Source organism: Aspergillus campestris (genome assembly GCF_002847485.1).
Source record: "Aspergillus campestris IBT 28561 chromosome Unknown P168scaffold_1, whole genome shotgun sequence".
Taxonomy (NCBI): Eukaryota; Fungi; Ascomycota; class Eurotiomycetes; order Eurotiales; family Aspergillaceae; genus Aspergillus; species Aspergillus campestris.
The window spans coordinates 1,399,321-1,421,461 of record NW_020194336.1 but is presented as its reverse complement, the minus strand read 5'-3'; the positions used below and the strand labels follow the sequence as shown (position 1 = coordinate 1,421,461).

At 49.6% G+C, this 22,141-nt stretch overlaps 3 protein-coding genes across 3 annotated transcripts; 1 reads left to right on the top strand and 2 right to left on the bottom strand.

Annotated features, from left to right (window-relative positions):
• Positions 1–252: 252 nt before the first annotated feature.
• Positions 253–3,640, bottom strand: P168DRAFT_323360 (vacuolar protein sorting-associated protein 35). Its single transcript, XM_024840681.1, has 4 exons — positions 3,292–3,640; positions 1,590–3,213; positions 980–1,528; positions 253–922 (listed from the first exon to the last, which is right to left on the bottom strand). Exons 1-4 carry the CDS (start codon positions 3,426–3,428, stop codon positions 605–607), a joined length of 2,628 nt encoding a protein of 875 aa, XP_024696775.1. The 5' UTR covers positions 3,429–3,640; the 3' UTR covers positions 253–604.
• Positions 3,641–3,829: 189 nt separating this feature from the next.
• On the bottom strand, positions 3,830–5,169 carry P168DRAFT_286329 (uncharacterized protein). The gene has a single exon (XM_024836324.1). The coding sequence runs from the start codon at positions 4,982–4,984 to the stop codon at positions 4,259–4,261; it is 726 nt and encodes a 241-aa protein (XP_024696774.1). The 5' UTR covers positions 4,985–5,169; the 3' UTR covers positions 3,830–4,258.
• A 2,998-nt stretch (positions 5,170–8,167) lies between these two features.
• Positions 8,168–17,714, top strand: P168DRAFT_308280 (uncharacterized protein; the record flags this gene model as incomplete). The annotated part of the gene is made up of 3 exons (XM_024839179.1): positions 8,168–8,450; positions 8,507–16,348; positions 16,408–17,714. The coding sequence occupies 3 exons, from the start codon at positions 8,168–8,170 to the stop codon at positions 17,712–17,714; spliced, it is 9,432 nt and encodes a 3,143-aa protein (XP_024696773.1).
• Between the last annotated feature and the right edge of the window lie 4,427 nt (positions 17,715–22,141).

Below are 22,141 nucleotides of genomic sequence, written 5' to 3'. Positions count from 1 at the left end.
ACTACTTACAATACCATCAGGCATTCTCCACATACAGGTGATATCGCTTTCTTTGACTACATCCTCCCTTTTGCTCATATGTATGTTGTTGAATACTACCAATGCATTCTTGTCTCCTCCATCCATCACATGGTGATGACTGGGTTTAATACTCTGTCTATTGCCGCTACTGCTGCACTGGTACACTGTAGGTAGGTATGATAGTATCACACTGTGGCGTATACACTCCTAGACAGGTGTAGGTATAGGTATAGGTATACTATCTATATTGATCGAAATAACCGCAGAAGAGTAATCAGAAAAGAAAAGTGAACCCCTGATGATACACCTATATATGTGGCTGAAAAAGGAAAAAGAGAAAAGGGTAAATAAATAGATAGATATGGAGGAGGGAATCAAACCATCTTACACAGCGAATAGCAAAGATAAAATAAGATCTTAACAGGCTAGGAAAACAGACAGACAGGGACAAAATCCAACAACGGATGGTGATGATGGTGACACAGCACGTTACAATCAATCAATCATGAACGAAGGAAAAAAAGAGGCACGGTACAGGATGGTAAAAGGGGGAAAGCATATCGCATCATACAATCGTTCTCGCTCACTGCCTCGATTCCGTCACCACACCTTCGTAATCTCTAGACCGGATGTAGTCCAGCGTGCGTTGGAAGTGCCGCTTGGGGCCTTCGAGGCTGGGGTTGGGCTCGTCCTGGTCTGTCTGCAGGTTGGAGTGGATGAGCTCGATGAGGCCGTTCAGGTATTTGACCGTGACGGTCTCATTCTGCTGGTCGAAGTAGTAGACGTAGCGGTTGAGGATTTCAACGAAGAGTTCCACTGATACGGCGGTGTCCATGCAGGCGTCGGCTACGCGAAGAGCTCGCTGGAGGCATTCGAGGACCCGTTTGCCGTCGCGGTAGAGCTGTGGGTTGGCTGGTTAGAATGCTTGATTCCGCTTCAAATCAAAAAGATGACTTACGTTTTGAGGGTCTTCGTCGCCGCGCTGTGGGTTCTCGACGACCCACCAGAGATGACTGGCAAGGTAGACGGCTCGGCATTGGTCGGGCTTCTTGAGCAGTTTGCTTCCGTGTAGGGCAGCTTTGGTAATGAGGGTGTCGTAGTTCTCCTTGGAGAAACCCCGCGTGCCGTGCAGGGCGCCCGAAATGACACAAACAGCCTGGAACTGGGCGCGGGAGTCGCTAATGGAGTCCTCGTAGATGGTGAAGGCCTGCGCGAAGAACTCGTAGCTGAACTCTTCGAAGCCAGTTTGGTCCGCCACTTCGCCGCACATTACAAACAGACGAAGAGAAAGATCGGCGCATCCCGGGTTGACGCGTTGGTAGAGGTTGTTGACACACTGGTGCATGAACCGATAGAGCGTCGAAGATTGCGACTGCCAGTTGTCATCATAATGCTCGCGGGATTTGAGCTTGCGTGCAAGTCGTATCGAAGCCGTTACGAGCGCCGGTGTTGTGTAGCGGATCCGCTCATTTCCGTCCAAATAGGCCTTGCGAGTGGCTTGGAGGAGCTACATTATGCGGTCAGAAAATGGCTAAAATGCCTACACCATATCAGATAAGGGGTCTCACCTTGAGCTGAGTGTCGTTATCGGGAGCTCGGAGCAAATGAACCAGGCGCGCCAACCACCCTTGCTCCTCGATTGTTTCGTCCGTTTCTCCCCTTCGCTGAGATTGCATGCCGGGGTAACCCATGGCCTGCTGTGTACCCTCTTTGATCAATACTCGGATGGATTGAAGGACGCGGTCAAGGTTATCCGTTGAGGTGATGGGAGTTTGGTTTTTCAGAAGGCTGCGGGCGATCTCCCCGGCCATCGATCGCCGCGTCGTATAAGATTGCGAGGTCAACAGCGGGACATAGTTCGGCAAGGCAAGGGCGGTGAAAATCGAGGCATAAGAGCGGAGGGGGGCGAGAAGAAGCTGGGAAAGATTCTGTTGCGCCGGGGCGGAGTGCAAGTCTGCATGGTCAGTATACGCGGCGCTCTCTTTGGTCGCAAATGCAAGGACCTGGTCAACGTAGTCGAGTCGGTCGGGGTAAGTATTGAGGGCTAGGTTGACGAGGGACACCAGCAAGGCCATGGTATCTTGGATCGGGATGCCACGGTTCTTGATGATACCGACCACCTGCTCATAGAATATAGAATATAGCTGGGATTCCACCGACGGCTTTTCTTTCTCCTCGCCATCGCCATCGCCACCTTTGTCATCTGGCGCAGGTTCTTCTCCCTCCTTTGCTTCTGGGGCCGCTTCCTGGTCGTTCGAGGCCTGCTCGACGCCGTTCTCTTTAGCGGCTGCATCTTCGGCAGTACTTTCTTTCTTCTTCTCTTCAGAGACCTTGAGGTCCTCCAAGAGCTTTGTAACAGCTTCCTCCTCGCCCCGCTTTCGGGTTTCCGGATCGTCCGAGGGCTCCGTCTCGCGCGCCGCATAGGTCGAGAGGCGATCCATCAGGCCGATGACAATCTTCTTCAGATCAACATGGGGGTTGAGGCGGGAGATTGCCGTGAGCAAAAGGTCTAGGGTGTGGAGGTGAAATTCATCAGGGAAGACCTTGGTCACAACTTCGAGAAGATATTCCTGGGCCAAGACGTCGCGGCACTGGACGACCTGCTCCAGCAGCGCCTGCAAGATGCCGGACTTGTAGGCTTCCAGGTCCACCAATTGACTGAGCCGGACAACGTTGCTTCCGACCAGCAGCTCCAGCTCCCGGCGCTCCTGCATCCGCTTTTCCCGCTCACGCGAGGGCCCCTGGTGTTGAAGCCTCACCCACAACTTGTTCATCTCGACGAAATTGGTCAAAACAAAGTTGATCGAGTCCTGCAGGTTCCCTTCCGGCCCATCGCCGGATCCAGTCGGCAGGTAGTCGCGCGCCTGGCCCGAGAGGTAGTAGCGCAGGAACAGGCCGCGGATCGGATGCTGCACGCCCCTGCTCATCTCCATCATGTCTTTCATAATTTCCTTCACAGGAGCATCCTCCACGGACATGTACACCGTCCCGACAGTGATCATTAGGTAGAGTCGTGGAATTATGTTACCCGCATATTGAACGAGTTCGTAGAGGTCGGCCAAGTGGTTGACGGGATGGTTCTCTTTCAAGTAAACGGAGAGATGTCGCAAAGCGTCAAACACGGCCATGTATAATTCGTAGTACTGCTTGGGGCCCAGACTCGGAGTGCGAAGCTCGGATACGAGGGTTGATCTAATCCAATGGGTTGTGCATTGTTAGCTGCCATCTGGCTCGATTCTCACTGCTGCCTGGAATCGGGTCGAAGCTCACCCGCACTTGAGAGCATCCATGAGCTTGCCGGGGGTCTCCAAACATTTCCGCATCATAATCGACTGTTGACGCACGACCCCCAATGCCTCCTCGAGGAGGCGACTTTGATCATCGGAGGCCGCCATTGGGGTGGCCATGGCGGAGCGAGTGGAGGAATGATAGAAAGAGGGGAACGAGTCGTGATGCGGTCGGTGAGGGATGGTGGTTCAGGTGGGGGGGACGAGGTAAACTGATGGGGACCAAGGGTACGGAATAGAGATAACAGAGAGGAGTAGAAATTAAAAAGAGAAAGACCAGGTGGGTTCCTGATCCATGCGACAGGGGGGAAGAAGGAGGAGGAGAGGAAATGCGGAGGAGAGAGATGGAGATAGAGGGAGTGACGGAGGTGATGAATGTCATTCATTACTAGCCGGAGAAAGCTATGAGGTATGGTCATGTATGGTAATATTTAGGGAAATGGAGACTGAACTAGTACCGGTGATGACGTATTGCGTAGTATTGTTGTGTATCAGCGACTAAACTAGAGATCCCGCATGCTCCAACGCTATATATATTACTGTCGCATCCGTCATTCTCAACCTCACCATCTCTACCGTCTATATGATACCCAAAGAAAGTATGTCAATTGCACCCACTTATTCACATGAAATGCAAAAGATGTATGATACCCTTAAACAACCATGACAACAACAAAAGAAATAACAACAGGAAAACAAACAAAACGCCGTGTTACATGAACAATGCATGCATGAGAACCCGCTAAAAACCCGAAAATAAGAGGGAAACAGAAACAAGACACGCTTTCGTCCATCATGTATCATATCAACCATTCTTTGTTAATTTTAATCTTGACCTTCGCCTTCCGCTGTCAACAAGCCGTGTCAATCCATCGTCATGGCGTTATTTCATGAGGGTGTTGTATAGAGAAGGAGACAGAGAAATGAAACGGCAGCCGAGACACAACATTCTAGATAATGCTTCCGGTCTCATTGCGCCTCTGCAGGGTAGTTCCGTTCAGGCTCCGCTCTTGGTGAGAGGTTTCGTTGCTCCGCTTCAGGAATTGGCGCGCCTGCAGCTCAGTGGCATTGAGTGCAGCACGGGCGAAGTTGACCCGCGCTCCATCATCAGCGCTGCGTGCACCAACGTTCGAAGCAGTATCATTGCTGCGGGCAAACAGAGAACGAGTATCCGTGCTGTTGCTGCTGCGAGCAGAGAGGGACCTGGCCTCAGTGCTGTTGCTCCGTGCATGGAGGTCTCGAGTCTCAGTGCTGTTGCTGCGGGCACTGAGCTGGGAAGAGGTGTGGTTGCTGCCGCGGGCGAGGAGGCCGCGCGTCTCCGTCTCATTCGTTGATCTTCCGAAAATCATTCGACGAATAATGCCCTCGCTCACGTTGGATTCGCGGCCCTCATCCGCCGCCTGGGGGGTAGGGGTGGGGGTGGAACGGGCCTGGATGCCCCATGATGGCGGACTCGGGCTAGGCGAGGGCGATTGAGGCACAGTGATGGTTTGAGGCTTTGGTGTGCCATCATCACCGGCGACATTGACAACGGTGTAAGAGGGCGAATCGTGACGCCTGTACACGGTTGCATTGCCTCGGCGCTCCAGAGCCGTATCGTTGCCGGGGCCCCAGAGCATCGGCACGGCATGCGCACCAATGGAGGAGAGAACTAGAAGAACTGCGGAGGGATGCATTCTGAGAGTGTATAGAGAAAGAACAAGTCAATTGCTATTGGAAGTAGCAAGAGATATACAGAACGGAAGAGACTGTTCTCGTGGGAAGAATAGAGGAATATAAGACTAGAAAGATAAAAGACAGGAGGATCGAAATCAGAGGGAGGAAGGGTCCTATTTTATGATCCGCTACAAATACACCCAAGCACAGGCCATCTCAAGATTCTAAGGGAACAAAAGGCTTCCATCATCACGCAGATCGATCGGGGGAAATCGTGCAGGATGTCCACGCCGCCGGCCAAAGGAGGCTGGGCGCATCTGGGCCACCTGCGGTCTGCCAGCCACGTTCATTTTGTGCCGTCTTCCACGCAATCTATTATATTATCGTTGGATGAGTTGCACTCCACCACGGCAGAGCGACTTCATCATGATCACATCGAGCCATTGTCAGTGATCTCATTTGTCTCTCTTTCGGTGGCCGGGGAGTACACAATTACCAGGTAGCCGAGATTATAGCGTCGATCCCGAATCAACATGAAGAAAGACGCATTCATCATCCCATGTGACACTAACCAGATGTGGCTGGACTGACCCACCCGGCCGGCTGTGGTGTATCAAATCGCTCTATGCAGGGTACAACATCCGACATCATCGCTGCGATATCAGGTTATCATACAGCCAGGCATGCTCCAAGACTAGTCATTCTGCAGATGTTCTATACTTGGCAACACGAGTTCGCACATAATATCCTGTCAATCAAAGCTAGTACGTTGAAAGCATGCATCCTCCCGGCCGAGTCAACGTCAAGGGCAACGTCAGCTAGAACGGTTTTCACTACAACGCTAGCCCTGTACATTTTTCAACTACCTGACAGGATGCACTCTTTTTAGTGAAATTTGCGTGGAGTAACGGGATCTTTTGTATGACGGACACGACACCAAAATTCGGTCAATCTGGCAATCTACCAGTAGTGCTATCGCTAAACCACATTTCCAGCTTGACCAACACCCACGAGGGAAACAATTGGACTAACACACCTGAGATGATAGTAGTTTCTTTACTTGAAAGATCCAGCGTATCTGAGCTACTAGAAGACAGTTGGAATCCTTCCGCGAGTGGCATAGCCACTGTGCTACCAGCAGAGCACCCCTATGCGTGTTGCGTTGACAACTAAAAATGCACAATTCGGTTGATCTGTTGCCCTCACGAGTAAGGCAGTGGTCCTTGATCTGTGCCTCACCGCATGCCTGGCTTGAGTGGGGAGATGCATATGAATCTAAGCATGGCGATTGACCCTAGAACGCTTTGGCTTTTATGGTCTACTGGAGATACTGATATATAATCGCCTATTAAGACACATATCTTTTTTCCTCTACAATCCAAATAGAGTATTGATGAATGATCAAACGTGGGGACCACTATTATGCACTACTGAAATTGACTTCTCTGTTTATCTAGAACTCAAGCCTGCAGTCTACACCGTCTCTTGGTCGGATGGTAGTTTATCGTAATCTTTTTGATCGCTCTTTCGCTTTCAGAGAGGACGACGCTCTTGCGGTTGGCACGCAGTCTATTAGCAGATCCAGAAAGCCGCTGCATTAGTTTTTCTGGGTAACCAGTATCTGCAAGCACTCTACGCAGGGTATGAAAGTGTCCGCAGATCATTCTACAGTCATCTGTAGCAAGTGGGCGTTATAGGCTTGTGCAATGCATCGTTGTTCGATAACGCTATTGCCTACTCATCAACTATATATCAGCGTGCGTACACTGTCAGAACTTCTCATCAAGACATCCTATCGAACCTGTTACCTACTCATTGAAAATTGGAGAGACTGACCGCTACTGGGGATGCTGGTAGTTATTTATAGCATACCGTGTTGTTACCCATGGGGTGGTTATTGGAGACCCTACAGGCCATGCAGTTGTCTGTACAGCTGGTGTCAATGGAGGCTTGGCGCCTGCTTGGTCGACTGTACAGCAGCTTATATATATACCTGTCAAGGGACTGGACTCGTGTACTCACTCCTGTCTGGCGGTCATGAGAATCAAGCGACGGGATAGACTCGTCAGTTAGGCTGTGTGAGCTGGGCTGTGTGGGCATAGTGAATGCAATCAGCGGACATGTCCGCTGATCTGCGAAGCTTTCCCACACAGATTATATTTTAATTCTTCACAATTCTTGTGACCTTCATAGCTTTAAGAATAAATTTGAAAGAATCATTAAAGACCCTCAATATTGACTATTTGCACCGGCGTCGTCCGAGAGATTGCTCTGTAGACGTTTGTCCAAGTTAAGATGAATCAATTGATGCTACTGCTTCGAATACTAAGCAATAGTTTTAGATAGCATTGACGGTCCCCTACCTTACCTTTCCTGTTCCTTTCTCCGTTGTGATCTTTTCTCTGGTGTTTTCTTCTAGGTGTGAGTATTGGAAGAGCAGAGCATAGTGAAATGATATTATATATCTTGGGAGTAAAAATCCCTGAAGATCTAATACTATCTTTGTCTACAATCTTGCACATTCTGTAATATAGTATTCGTGATCATGTCACCATGACACCATAGAAGAAACAGAAGGTTATAAAGAAAAAAAAGCGGTAGCATACATGACCTTGATAAATGAAGTAGTTAATAATCTTTACATTTTCTATATGGATAAGAGAAGCAAGCTTCTTGCTTAACATAGTCTTTGACATAACCTACTCCTACAGGCCATGTTAGATTGAAATTTGCTTCCTCTGATAATGAACCTGATATACCTACAAAAGTTTAGGGGAAAAATTTGAAGCATGAATATAACTTAGCAGACCTTTACTAGTAGTAAAAGTATTGACTTGTGTGAGTTATACTATGTAAATGTTCAGTTGAAAGGCTCGGAGATATGGATATCCTGAGCTTACTATATGGTTTATACTACTAGACAGCCAGAGCATACTATCTTTGGAGACTCATAGTGACTGCACAAGTGACTATTGTTCTTTCTTATTAACTTTGTTACAAAACACCTTCTACATTCACTCTCAGGTTCGCTTCTTATTCCATAGTAATTTCCTCTTCTCTTACCTATTCCCCTCTCCTCCTCTCACACACTCTCTCACAGTTTTTACCCTTCCTTTCTTCTTTTCATGCCTTTCATCTATTCTCCATACCCTCCATCTCTTCCTTCATCTCTTCTCATCTCTTCCCTCCTCACGCAACATACAATGTCACCTACAGCCCTGGAGAGAGCTACATATATCTTGCATAATGTTTTCCTACCCCCCAATCTCCCTGACGGTGCAGATGATAATGTCACCCATGAAGCTTTCCTTCTTGACAGAGTCATTCGTGCGTTGATGTCTTTCAAGAGACATGTCGCCGAGGATACAGCGGGTATCATTTCTTCGGCGACTACAATGATTTGTCGTCTGAAATTCATCTATGATGAGTTCGGACACTTGGATGAGACTAGGCTGAAGAAGTCTTTGGCTCAATTGCATTCCGAGGGTTAGGAATAACGCTATGATTACCCTTGAGACTGTAGGGCTGACAACCACCAGGAGGCTCCATCCCGGTCCACGTGCGTGCCCAGAATGCTGCCCTTCTCATGACCAAGGTTGGCAATGCGATTATCGTGGAGGCATTTGAGCTCTCTCCACGCAGCGAACAGGTTATCAAGACATTGGGTCGACTGCAACGGAAATTCCCGGGACCCGCCTTGGAAATGGACACAGACGCGTTCATAAATCCTGAATTCCTGGCAACTATGGCACAAACTTTGGAGCGGATGAGCCATCAGGAGGTTGCAAATACTCGAATTCAAGTGAACAAAGCAGGCCAGAAACTCGATGAGGACCGGGACACCACTCACCCCAAGGTCGTGACAGAGCTTTTGATGGGGTTTCTGCGTCCCATGTGCAAGGTAGCCCATGTTTCCCGGATTTGCAAAAATACTCGCGAGGAGGTCATGTGGAATGACAGCAGGTCACCGTGGCGGCGGTCCCCTCTCTGGTTGCTGATCCGTGTTTCCCTGCAGCTTGTGATATCTAGACAAACCAGACAACTAGGACGCCCCGTGGAGCTTTACAAGCACTTTATGATATTTTTCATGAGCCATCTCCTCGGCTGGGCGTCTGAATCCGGGTTGTCCAGTGAGCAACTGCACACTATGAGCTCTAAGATTGGACGGAGACTACTCAAACCAAATCTTCCCAGCAATGCATCCTGGGTCCATTTTGTCTGTCATATATTAGACAGCACTGGCAGCATCATTCGCGGTAAATGGCAGAAAGCTATAGCACACAGCGGCTATAAGCATGACATGTCGTTGCTTGAGCGTCTCCACTTTACCGAAGACATCTATTATACCCTAGATAATCTTGATAGATTCATCACGGAGATGAAGACGCGTGAAATAAACGTCCAGGGCTCTAAAAATTCCCAACCCCCGTCGATTCTGGTCGAATTTGATGCCGCAGAGCTCCCAAACTTGTCACGCACCTTTGACTCCAAATACGAGGTTTATAACCTGGCCGCTTTAGAGCGCTGGATTGCTGAGAATCTAGACAACTGGCTTCAAGAACACATAGAGGACGGTAATACATGTGGTCAGCTGGGCGGACTGATGCAAGGATACCACCAAGCAGCAATGAACACATACCGTGGCGACCCCGAAGCCACCTCGGTCATGATGCTCTCTCTCCTTGAGCTGTGGATCGCCTGTGATATGTCCGCGACATGCATATACGGTATGCTGCGCGACTACGATCCTTGTGTTCCAATGGGAACATTCCAGATTCTGCTTCTACCCTTCCATTCCCAGCTGGCTAGGTTAGTTTGGGCCGAAGAATACATGTGCCAGCGACGTAAGGACGTCAAGTACCACGGCCCCGGCATCTTCCGAGATTTTGGCACTCGTCGTTGCTTTCCTGTGAGATACTTCGATGCTTCTGTTGATCACCAAAACCTATTAAAAAAGATCGAAGAACATGCACACCTTGAAAGAAAAACAAAGAAGGCACAGCTCCAGAGAAAAAAAGCTGACTACAGACGACTGATGGCGCAATATGAGCTTGCCGAGTGTCAATACCACAAGGTGTCCGTTGATCCAGAAAGTAATCCTCAGAAAAAACGCCATTCCGGGTCTTGCCAGAGATGCAGCTATAAACAAAAGGCCAATACTATCAACATTGCCATCCACGAATGGCCCTTACCCAAAGATGAACTTCATACAAAATCGACGGTTTTTGAGCTCAGCATTCCTTTGGCATTTAGAGATTGGCGGGATACTACTATGTACTTCCTAATGGATGTGTTGGGCATGAGGTATTCTGCACGGGTGCGCCCATGCTCAAGACATCCATTATCAACATACTGCGGTCTCAAGCGCTTCTTCAGATCATGCAAAGATGTGCAACGGATAGGTCTTCTTTCTCAGAACAAACCTCATGGAATCACTCATCGGAATTTGAAAAAGATTGTTGATATGACCGAAAACGATATCTGCCTAGACAATGGGCTGCGCTTTCATTACTTCGACAGCAATGTTGATTGTTTTCTCGCTGATTTTATGATGACGTACCGCAGAGCTACTCTATGTGTCTATAAAATGCCCACAAGCAGCGGATGCTTAGAAGAGTTTCTTTTTCGTCCATCTGGAGCCCCTGACGGACTGCCACCGAACCAAGCCATAGCTTCTCAGCGGCTTACTTGTCCAGCGCATGTCACAAGTACGGAGTACAAGGCTCTCTGTAGCATTCCTCTCGGAGTTGAAGTGCAATGGCTAAACATCCTTGTGCAGCTGTCTATGCCGCAGGTTGACTGGAAAAAGCTGGAAACATGCATCTTCATTCTCCAGACAATCTACCAGGCTGGGCCACCAGACAAATGCTCGGTATCGAGAACGGGCCATTTGATTCTTGAGGACGAAGAGTTTACCAGGGTATTATTAGCGAAAATTGCAAACACCATGGATAGGATCAAAGACAACTGGGAGTCAGCACAAGCACTCTGCGCTTTTGCATGTGTAACATCAAGGGTACTGTCGCTGACTCTCTCATACTCCATTCAAATAGCCTGCTTAGAGATATTGCGATATCTACGGGAGATTGTTTTCCAGTGGGTTGAACTGGTCAAGGGAAAAGCCAGCAGGGCTCTCCATGGTGAGGAACGCGATTCTTTGGTCGCACTAACTGTTCGCCTTTCTTTGATTTGCGTATGCTCCTTCGATGCAGAAGGCGACCACCTTCAAACTATACTCGCTATCGACTCGGAAGCTTCACTGTTCATATTGTGCTCTGTGACCATTCAAGAGTGGGGGACTTCACTTCACCAACTTGAAGCCTCTGATCCATTGCTTCCAATCCTCCACCGACGGTGGAAAGCTCTCTGCTATCGTACCCACCGCATTTTGGCCAGCAAAATCCTCGAAGACAAAAGCAGAATCTTGCATGTGGCCATCCAAAGGGCGTGGCCGGCATTCCAGGGAGTTGATAGGTGGTTAGCTGTGGCAAAGCAACCGTCTTGCTGGCTTTATAGTCGCATTGTCAATCATGAAAACACCCGCGGGCAATTACTGGTCCATTTCAATCTACTAACAGGCGAAATTCTGGTCAACGGTCTTCCCCTATCTCGCCTTCCTTCCGAATATGAGACCAATCTTTCTTATCAGCGGCTGTTTGGCCACTCAGTATTAGAAATCATGCCAAGCCCTGCTCCAGGCATGGAGTTTTCTGCTAAAAGGGACTATGAGGAACACATGGTGCATTTGGGGCTGTTACGGACCACCGACAGCTCCACCACCGACCTTGTTGTCTGCGCCATCAAGGAAGAACAAGTGTTCCAATTTCTACCACCAAGGTTGCTATCTGGCCTCTTTCCCGACGCGTTTGTGGACAACTTTGTTCATTGGTATGATGAAGACAAAGAACTTGTCGAATTTCGTCCAGCCGAGCAGGCATGGAAGTCCTCCAGTTCAAACTGGAGACTCAGAAGGGATGATCGAAGGCGTTGGTATCTTGCAGAAGATGAGGGTTACTTGGTGAATATGGACAGTGCAACGGCCGAATCAGTCGCGTGCATTCTCAATCCAGTAGCCAAGCCCAGTAAAATTCATTGCATCCTCCACCAGGCGCTCTCACGTCTTGAGATTGGCATCCCGTCTCTCCAACTTGACTTTTTCCTTGAGAAGGGAAGTTCATCCATTCGGAGCAAGCAGTCACGCGGAATGGAAGTCGATGGCGACCAATCTTTGGACTCGCTTGTTGGCTTGCGTAACAGGCTTCTGCTCAAATGTCCAAGCGGCCTGGGGCGAGCTGTGATTGTACCATATGGAGATGTGTACGTCCAGAAGGAGGGTGATCATGTTAAAGTTCGTATTGACTTGGAGACCTCGGCCAACTTCCAACTTTATACAGTCGATTGCCGACTCGGTCAATTGGTCGATAATGGAAGCCTGCAAAGCAAACTCACATTGTGTTATCTACATGCTCTAACCTCCTTTTGCATACCCGACCCTCTGACAGGTAGAACTGGCACCGAGCAAGCGCTTACCATTCTTCGTTCTGCTGTGGTCAGGTCATTTGAAACTCTCGACCCAGAACATACAAGCATACTTGCCAGGATCGCTGCTCTGACACCAGAAAGGAGATATTATCCGGCAGAAGCACGTGTAATGCAATCGGTTACTTGGCAGAAAAATCTGGGTTTCCTAGCCCAGCATGGGGAGTTCTACACCAGGGTACTTGACATCTTCGATCAAGATCACCGCCAGGGGATGCTGTCTTCAGCCCAACGTCCATGTCATCCAGACTTGCCTCGGGTCGAAACAGAGCTGCTGAAACGCGACAGTATTCGATCTTCGTCCTTTCGTGTCTCTGGATTCGGAGCTGAGGATCACACATATAATAAAGATCGCTCATATCGGAGTCTTGACTGCAACCAGACATCTCACGAAGGCTATAGTGCGTTCCTTATGTCAAAAGCCATATATCTGGGGGTCCCAATGAATCAGGCAATGTCAGCAGATGATCTAGCATCCCATCTCTGGAAATTTCTTTCAGGCGTTGATTGCGTCTTTGGACCAGATAAAGAGCTCGGCGATACGAAGGGGAAATTCGACTCCCAGTTGATCCTGGAACCGGAGAAGTTGATATCTCAGCATTGGTGTGCCATCCATAACCAGATTTTGCGGTCTGGTCATAACCGACTCAACCAATTCCAAGCCATGATATGGTTTTCAACCATGGCCTTTGCCAAGAATGTTGATATGACGGTCTTGAAAGCATTGGCCTCGGTATACTGTATCTCGGATATGGACCTAATGGCTCCCCCTTCAGGCACGTCATTTTACCTGTCGAAAGGTGATGAATTCGACAAGTCTACTCTACTCCAAGAGCTCAGTTGCTCCCTAGTATCTATTGAGCAGTCTCCTGATTGGACAGTTAAATCTCATCCAGGCGAGTCCCGCAAGGCGTACAATCGTCGCCGAGCAACAATATTCCGGGATAGTAGCAAACAAATGCTTGGGCGATTCATTTCAGCAATTCAACCACAGTGGCCGGCCAGATCGCCTAGTGAGCCTACGTTCGACGGCTCCCCCGATATCCGTTCCTATATCAATGTTCCAAGTGCAATGGCTATCGCTCGGCGGCAATTCTCCATCTGGCTCGATAACAGGGAATTTCGATACTATATTCGCCGCCTCTCGTATGTTCTCAGTCAGCAGACAGCTCTTAGTATAACACCACAGCCGCTTTCCTTCCAGATACCCGATCCCCCGGTGCTATGTGAACCTGAATTTGTCAGTGTGGATGATATCCTTTACAGCAGACCTCCTCATGTGGACACGGAAACCCCCCAGCTCGAGGACCTTTTGGAATCTATACCACTGGTTTCTAGCTCAAATCTCCGGTCTCGGATACTAATCAGCAAGCTGGCTCTTCTTTCGAGGTCGCGCTATGAAAGTAAATACATTGATCAGTTACGGAGTAGCATCGATTCTCTACAGCAAGCTACAAGAGACTGGAGGATCGTGTTGACTGATGCCCACTTGAGAGATGTACTCACAGGCCATCTTAATCTATGCCGAGATCATTTATGTTCAGTATACAATGCCATCACGGCGCATATGGGACTCAACTCTGCGGGAAGCATGCCATGGGATACGGAGAACCCAGCACGCCATGCTGTCATGGACACATTAGCACGTGTACACCAATGGCCAAGGATTTCGCCTATTCTCCTACTCCAGCAGATGACACGACACAGATGGGTTAACTTGGAGAATGACTGGAAGTGGTGTTTTGTTGCATATGGTCTTGCACTAACGGCCGTCCAACGCGCGGAAAGACTAGTCAGCTTGGTTGGGGCACGCGAGGATCTCGTCCAAGAGATAAGGAATAAAGGCCACATAGACTGGACCCCGCTCGAGTTTCCCGAGACTCTGCTAGTAGAGATTGAGAGCGGTATCCTCATACGGGAAGTTCAGGAGCAGATTGCTAAGCAGATGAGAGCCAGAAGGCCCGGGAATGTGGTGATGCAGTTGAATATGGGCGAAGGGAAATCGTCCGTGATTATCCCTATTACTTCGGCTGCACTTGCTAACGGCAGATGTCTGGTTGTTGTGATGGTACCAAAACCCCAGTCTCGCCAGATGTTTCAGATGCTGGTATCTAAGTTGGGGGGCTTGTTGGATCGCCGTGTCTATCATTTGCCAGTGTGTCGCACTCTGAAGATAGAGCAAGCCGGAGCCAATGAAATCCGAGAACTATGCCACGATTGCATGGTAAACGGAGGTGTTCTCTTGGTTCAGCCAGAGCACATACTGTCACTGAAACTGATGGGCCTTGAAAATCTGATTTCGGGCAGTGACGCAGTCGGTTCCTCGGTTCTAAGGACTCTAGACTTTTTCAACACTGACTCGCGTGCCATCGTGGATGAAAGTGACGAGAATTTTGGTGTGAAGTTTGAACTAATCTACACCATGGGTAGCCAACGTCCAGTGGAATATAGCCCCCAGAGGTGGATATTGATCCATCAGTTACTACAGCTTGTGAGAGAGATTGCTCCAGACCTCCACGAGGAATTTCCCCATTCAATGGAACTGGAAGACCCTCACCCCGGCGGTTTCCCACGAATGAGGTTCCTTCATCACGATTCCCAGCAGTGTCTTATGGTGCGTCTTCTAGAGCACATTTGTGACCACGGGATTGAAGGCTTGCCAATTTCGCGGCAGCCAGAGGAGATAAGAAACGCCGTGTTCAGTTACGCACTCAATGCAGAACTTGAACCATCGCAGATTGCTGCCGTTGAGGACCAAGACACGGCAAGTTTTTGGACTGACGCGACTAAAAGTCCACTTCTTCTTCTCAGAGGCCTTCTCGCCGGTGGAGTTCTAAGCTTCTGTTTAAGTCAAAAACGCTGGCGCGTCAACTACGGGCTGGATCCCGAAAGACAGCCACCAACCAGACTCGTAGTCCCATACCGCGCCAAAGACAAGCCTGCTGCGAGGTCTGAATACAGCCATCCAGATGTTGTTCTCATATTGACGTCCCTGAGCTACTATTACGCTGGACTTGAGGACGATGATATATTCCTTGCCTTCAACCATCTTCTAAAGTCTGATCAAGCTGATGCTGAGTATACAGCTTGGGTTGGGGACGCCCCAAGTTTACCAATCTCTTATCATCATCTAGTTGGAGTCAATCTTGAGGACCGTTACCATTGTTCTAAAGAAGTGTTTCCCTGGCTCCGCTTTTCGAAAAGCCTAATCGACTACTTTTTAACTCATCTTGTTTTTCCGAAAGAGATGAGAGAGTTTCCCGAAAAACTCACGGCCTCCGGTTGGGACATCGGAGAGATTAAGTGGCATGCAACAATTGGCTTCAGTGGCACGAACGATTCCCGTACGACATTGCCTTTGGATGTGGAACAGCTAGATCTACCAGAGCAAAGTCACACCAATGCTTTCGTGATTGAGACCCTTCTGAGACCTGAAAATTCAGTTGCGTTGTACCCCCCACAGCACCGTGTCTTAGGCTCGGACGCAAATGCCTTGCTTCATATGGTGACTAGTCTGGACTCCCCTGCACAGGTGATCCTAGATGTAGGGGCCCAGATAATAGAACTAAGCAACTTTGAGGTCGCGGGGGCATGGCTCAAACTAATCACAGACCACGAGCAAACCCAGGCTATAGTGTTCTTTGATGACAATGACGAGCTTCTCGTTTTGGACCGGAGGGGGCGCGTGGAGGCGCTACAGATATCGCCGTTTTCCAAGCAACTGGAATTGTGTCATATATTCCTTGATGAAGCACACACTAGGGGAACAGATTTAAGACTACCGAAATATTATCGTGCTGCTGTGACCCTGGGGGCAGGTCTCACAAAGGATAAGTTGGTCCAAGGTAAGAGGGACATTCACCTATGCGTATGCGTGGAGGTTGCCCGCATTAACCCTATACAGCGTGTATGAGAATGAGAAAACTAGGCAAGGGACAATCGGTCATTTTTTACATTCCCGACGAAATCAAGTCAAACATCCTTTCCCTTACGGGAAAAGAAAATGAGTTGGACATTGACGTATCAGACGTCTTATGCTGGGCAATATCAGAGACTTGGCACGATATACAACGGAGCATTCCCTTGTGGGCATCTCAAGCAGAACGTTTCGGACGCCAGTCAGTTTTGTGGAACAAGGCCATAAAGAACGGACGGACCAAGATGACTACTGCACAGGCTATAGAGTTCTTAGAACCCGAATGTCAGACCCTGGAATCTCGATATCGACCCGGCTGGCATCGCTCTCCGCCAAATAACTCTCGGCTACAGGAGATAAAGACCTCTAACGCCCATCTCATCCTCGAAAGATGTCGTGAATTCCAGAATTTGGACTTCAGTGCGACTCATCTCCATGAAGAGCAGGAGCGCGAACTCGCACCTGAAATTGAAAAAGAGCCCGAAGTCGACCGACCAGCTCCAGAAGGGCCAGCTACCCACTATTTGCATCCGGACGTTCTGTCGTTCATTACCAGTGGAATACCTACCAGATTTACAATGGCCTACGGGTCAGCATTCGAGATGCTGAGAGAGACTTCCGCGGCTGTACACTTGGATGTGTCACAATTCCCACAGGATCTCCTGGTAACAGCCGACTTTGCCACAACGATTTTGGCCCCGAAGAATGTGTCTTTTCAAACGGATGCATACCAACGGCCTGTCCAATGGATCTTAACGAGTACATATCCTGTATATTCATCCAGCCCTGGCCAGAATGTGGTAAAGCATATGATGATCATCAGCCCCTACGAAGCCTGCAAGATTCTACCCAGAATTCGCAGCCCAGAGACTAAGGTGACATTGCATTTGTACTCTCCACGACAGCACCAAGGGTTTCCTCCACTCGATGGATTGACGCTGTACTCCGTCCCTAGGTGCCCCGAACCCCTTGAAATCCCCACACCTCTCCGGATCCAGTTGAATTTGTTCTCCGGGCAGCTCTACATCGCTACATATCGCGAGTACCAGGAGATATGCGAGTTCCTCGGCGTGGCATCGGTCAAGACCCCCGAGGGGTGGTCGGTTGCAGCGGATGGATTCATTCTCACAGACGCACATAGGCTAGGCTCTCCGTTCCATCGGAGTCCCCTTAAGTTCCTCAAGGTCCTCATGTCACAGATCAGGAAAGACTGTCAAGACATCAGTAAGACCCATATTGGCAAGATCTTGGACGGGAAGCTGCTCCGTGAGTCTGATTTTGAAGCAAAAACCTGAAGGGTTGCTCTCGGATATGTGATCAGAAAAGCAACTTTTATTCCTCGTTGGATTGTTTCAAGACGTAGGTCGTGATGACACTATTTGTATGGATAGCTATGTAGAACGAGTACTCCAGCAATCAAGCATATAATTCTTGTAATGCGATGCTCATTTGTAAAGATCCAACTTCTGCGCTTCCAAAACATCCCGGATCAATGCCAGAGCGGCCTCAAACCCCTCAAATCTAACACCATGATACGATTCTATCGAATCGACAAGCACACACTGGGGGTTCGCGCCCCGATCCAACAAGAATTGCATCATGGTGGGCATCCCCCGCTGCACTACAAACCCAAGGGGTGTCAACGCCATCTGACCCAAGCCCTTGGCATCTATGTTAGCTCCCCGGTCTAGCAAGCACCCAGCCATTTCCTCATCATTCCTCCGACAAGCTAAAAGCAGTGGGGTTCCATCGTAACTATCCCTGGCCTCGATGTCTTGCCCCCTCTCCAGCAACAGCAACGCAACCGCTCGATGACCGCATTCTACCGCCCAATGCAAGGGCGTCTTCCCGAAAATGTCTCTCATAGTCATGTCTGCCCCATCGTTCAGCAGCGCTCGCACAGCGACCTCATCTCCGCTGTTGACGGCGTTGCGAAACTGCGCCTGTCGCAGCCATTGGGAACCCACAGTGGGCTCCAAGCCCGCGTGCTCCACGATGAGGCTCACCACGTCTTCTCTTCCACACTGTGCGGCTTGCTGGATGGCAGTTTCTCCTTCGTTGGTCTTGGCGTCCAAATCGGCGCCTTTCGAGAGCAGCTGCCCCAGGGTGGTCATGCTCCCGCTTGTGGCTGCGGCGTGCAGTGGCGTGTGGTCCTCGATTTCCCTAGCATTGATGTCCGCCCCGTGATCTAATAGAGTCTCGACCATTTCTTCGAAGTCATGGAAAGCTGCAAAATGCAGCGCGGTCCACCCTTCATCTAGATCCCCCTTGACCGCTTTCGTAACGTCCGCCTTTCGCTCGATCAAGAGTCGCGCGATCTCCGGATTTATTAAGCATCGGTACCGGGGCGCAGAAGGCTGAAGTGCATAATGGATGGGGGCATATCCGCTGTAGTTGCAGGCGTCCACATCTGCCCCGTGATCCAACAAGATCTTGGCGACCTCTAGACGTCCATAATGGCTGGCAAGTAAGAGACCTGTATCTCCGGTGATGCTCTGCTGCTCCGGACTCTGTCCGGTAGATAATGCGTTCCGAACTATTTCTTCGAAACCACAGATACAGGCGATGAAGAAGGGATTCGGTGGAGAGCTGACACCGTGCATGAGCAATTCTTTCTCAAAGTAATTTTCATCTCTGTACAGCTTTCTCAGAGCGTTAGGTATGGCTGTGGTCCACTTCGCGAATGAAGGGTGGACCGCCTCCCCAATTGACAGAAACGTGTTGGACAGCCTCTGCAGCATGTCTGCTCTTTGTCCCTTGTCGAGTTTCCACACGCAATGAGCCAACCAGTACAGTGCTACATAGCCAGAGAGCCCTTTTCTGAAGTCCATGTCTGCATAAAAATCTCCACGGATCAGAAACGCAAGGCATGTCTCCGCGGCCTGTATATTTGCTGCATTATCGGAGTACTCGGTCTCCCTGCCCTGGATCAAGTGTTCTCGCACAGACAGATGCGAGAACTGAACGAGATTAAGATTGTCGGTTATAATAAAATTGCTGCAGATGTCTAGGATGTAGTCCTCGTCGATATCCTCCTCGATGACGCCTTCGGGGCCCATAGATGCGGCTTCCACCAACTCGTCCATACTCAAAGGTCTTTGGGAACACATCATCCATTTCAGCGCTCTCATGGCTGCTGCTCGGTCCTCCGGCTCTTGTGTGTTCATTTCGTATATCTCATCGTATACAGGGCCCAGAGCCGGTATTCCGTCTTCTTGACCGAGTTTGTCGAGTTTTCTCTGGACTGCATCGCGCCGACGGAGTTTTGTCCTTGGGTTGAAGAAGCAGTCCAGTTGCAGCTCTACCCATCGGAACCTATTGCATGGGCTAGTTAGTGCCTAGTGTCCGTTGGGAGTCAATACCGGGGTGACCACGAACATTCCCTGCGCCCTGCGGCTCAGCGTCTCGATCAGTGGGTCTTTGAGATCTATTGCTTTGCATTGGGCCAGACGCCCTTTGTTGGTCTCGACTTCGGTGCGGATGTAGAATTCTATATCTTCTGTGCTGTTCAGACCAACCTGGATCTGGTGGCATTCAGGGAAGGTGTGGTTGACGGGGACGTGCATGCGACTGGAAAGCAGGAATTTGGCTTTTCCCTTGCACAAACGCGATATACGCTCTAGCGCCGACAGGAGAGTATAGTGGTCGGAACATTCGTCTAAAGCGTCGATTGCAAGCGTGGTCTGCTGGTAGGATGCAATGAGCTGGACGAGTAAGTCGATGCAGTCATTCGTCAGAAGTTCACTTTGTCCGTAGCCCTGCAGCTTGTGGGAGTCCTGGTATCGTTTCTTGACTGCTGGCGCGACTGATAAATCGTCCGTTGACCAGGCTAGCTGACGAACAAGGCTTTGGAGGACGGTCTTGGGACTGCTTCCGTCCTCGAGTCCCTGCTTTTTTGAGCAATAGAAGTAGGCAAGTCGTTCTTCGGGGGGGTTGTCTGATACAGGCTTTTTCAGAGAATGCTCGATCGCAAGGCACCTTGCTATTGCGTAAGTAGAAAATTCATATGGGAGAAGGAGTGGTTGACATACACTAATGAGCTCTTGCCCGTGCCAACTATTTATCCATTGAGGTGGTCAGCGCAGCTTCTTGATTAAAACAGCCAGTGATACTTGCCTGGTCCGCATAGCCACATAACTGATGGGCCGTCCTGCTCATGATTCCTCCAAACTGTATACTCTGTTCGATTGAAAAGCCACTGCCCAGAATTTGCATACTCGCGGTTCAGCTTGCCATTTTCTAGCATGTGGGCGTGATCTTGCCCTGGAGGCGCTTTCGATATCCAGTCTAAAATGGTGGTATTGTCTGGACTATCGTCAATTCCCTTTTCTGCAAGATTCCTAGTGGTTATCGCGTACCCTCGTGATCAGACCGATCGATCAATTTATGGTTCTGCTCATGGATCTGAACCAGATGCTGGGAAGCCTCTTCCGCCCGACGTTCTTGTTCGGCGAGAGTGTCTTTCAGTCCTTGATGTCGAGCTCTCCAATCTGGTGAATTGATTAGTATTGACTGACCGTAGTGGGAATCGACTTTGTTGGTTTACCTTCTGAATCGAAGACTTCCATGAATTTCATACACTGGGCGTCGTTACTCAGAATATCTTCCAAGAGGCCACTCCAGTCATCAAGCTTAGGAATTGCTCTCGCATGCTGGACTGATAGAGGTATCGGTCAGTTCGTCCACTTTCTACTCACAAACACCTCGAGCTTACCTATCCGACCCCGCTTGCAATGTGAGGCTATCGATACCTGATAAATCAAGATCTTCACATACAGATCAACCACCAACGTCCTAAACTCTCTGTCAAGCTTGGCGTCGCTGCTGCTCTGGTCCCGCTCGAAGTAGATCTCCTCAACCTTTGCATACCGCGTGACCATAGACGAGATCTCCCCCAGCCCCCTAAGCGCAGCGGCATTCTGCTCGGAGTTACTCAAAGCAATCTGTGAACCGATCAGCTCCAACCACGCAAGGAAAAGAAAAGAAAATGCCCAAACACCTGCAAAATGATATTGATCCCCGCCCAAGCAATGCCCACATGGGGCTCTAAGTTTGCTGCCGCCATGCCCATTTGATTGAAGATCAGCGCCGCCTTGCGAATCCGATCCAGTGCTCTGCTGACTTTGGCCTTCTTCCCCCCACTGCCACCCTTCGGGGACGGAGATAGATCATCGTCGGGCATTCGGCTTCTATTAGTTTCGACGATTTCTGTGATTTGCTCGGACATTTCTGCCCAAGTACGTGGCTGGGGCTGCGATGCTAACATATCCAGCAGCCCTTTGTGTGTCTTGGGGTCTTCTATGCTGAGCCTCTGGGTGGCTTCTTCCCAGCAGGTCTGTTCGCATAGTGTTGTTGCTGAGAACGAGAGAGCGGATGGAGCGAGCTTGCTGTCGACCTTGTCGACCTTGTCAACGTTGACACACACTTTTTGGTTAGACATGACGCAATCTGGTCTCGTTGACCTCAGCTGGCTTCATATAACAGGGCGGCTTCTCGAGTAGCTATTGGTACAATAGACAAGAGAAGTTGGATACTCGATGAGTAGTGTAGGTTTCGGCCATGCGAACTGATGGCTCTCATTACTGCAAGGTTCTTATGTGAGGCTGCGCCTCGTGTGCACCCCCCTTCTATTAGTGCTGCTTTGCGCTGATCACGCAGGCCAATTATTGAAGAAGACTGCGCCATTGAATAGTGGCTATAATATTAGTTGTTACACCCTTAA

What these genes read in the sequence shown, in the direction of transcription:
- P168DRAFT_323360 (XM_024840681.1), bottom strand. Translation starts at nt 3,428, where the DNA reads ATGGCCACCCCAATGGCGGCCTCCGATGATCAAAGTCGCCTCCTCGAG. An exon ending in ATGGATGCTCTCAAGTGCGG is followed by an intron (nt 3,214 to 3,291) that starts GTGAGCTTCGAC and finishes CCATTGGATTAG; the next exon opens with ATCAACCCTCGTATCCGAGC. An exon ending in ATAACGACACTCAGCTCAAG is followed by an intron (nt 1,529 to 1,589) that starts GTGAGACCCCTT and finishes CGCATAATGTAG; the next exon opens with CTCCTCCAAGCCACTCGCAA.
- P168DRAFT_286329 (XM_024836324.1), bottom strand. Translation starts at nt 4,984, where the DNA reads ATGCATCCCTCCGCAGTTCTTCTAGTTCTCTCCTCCATTGGTGCGCAT.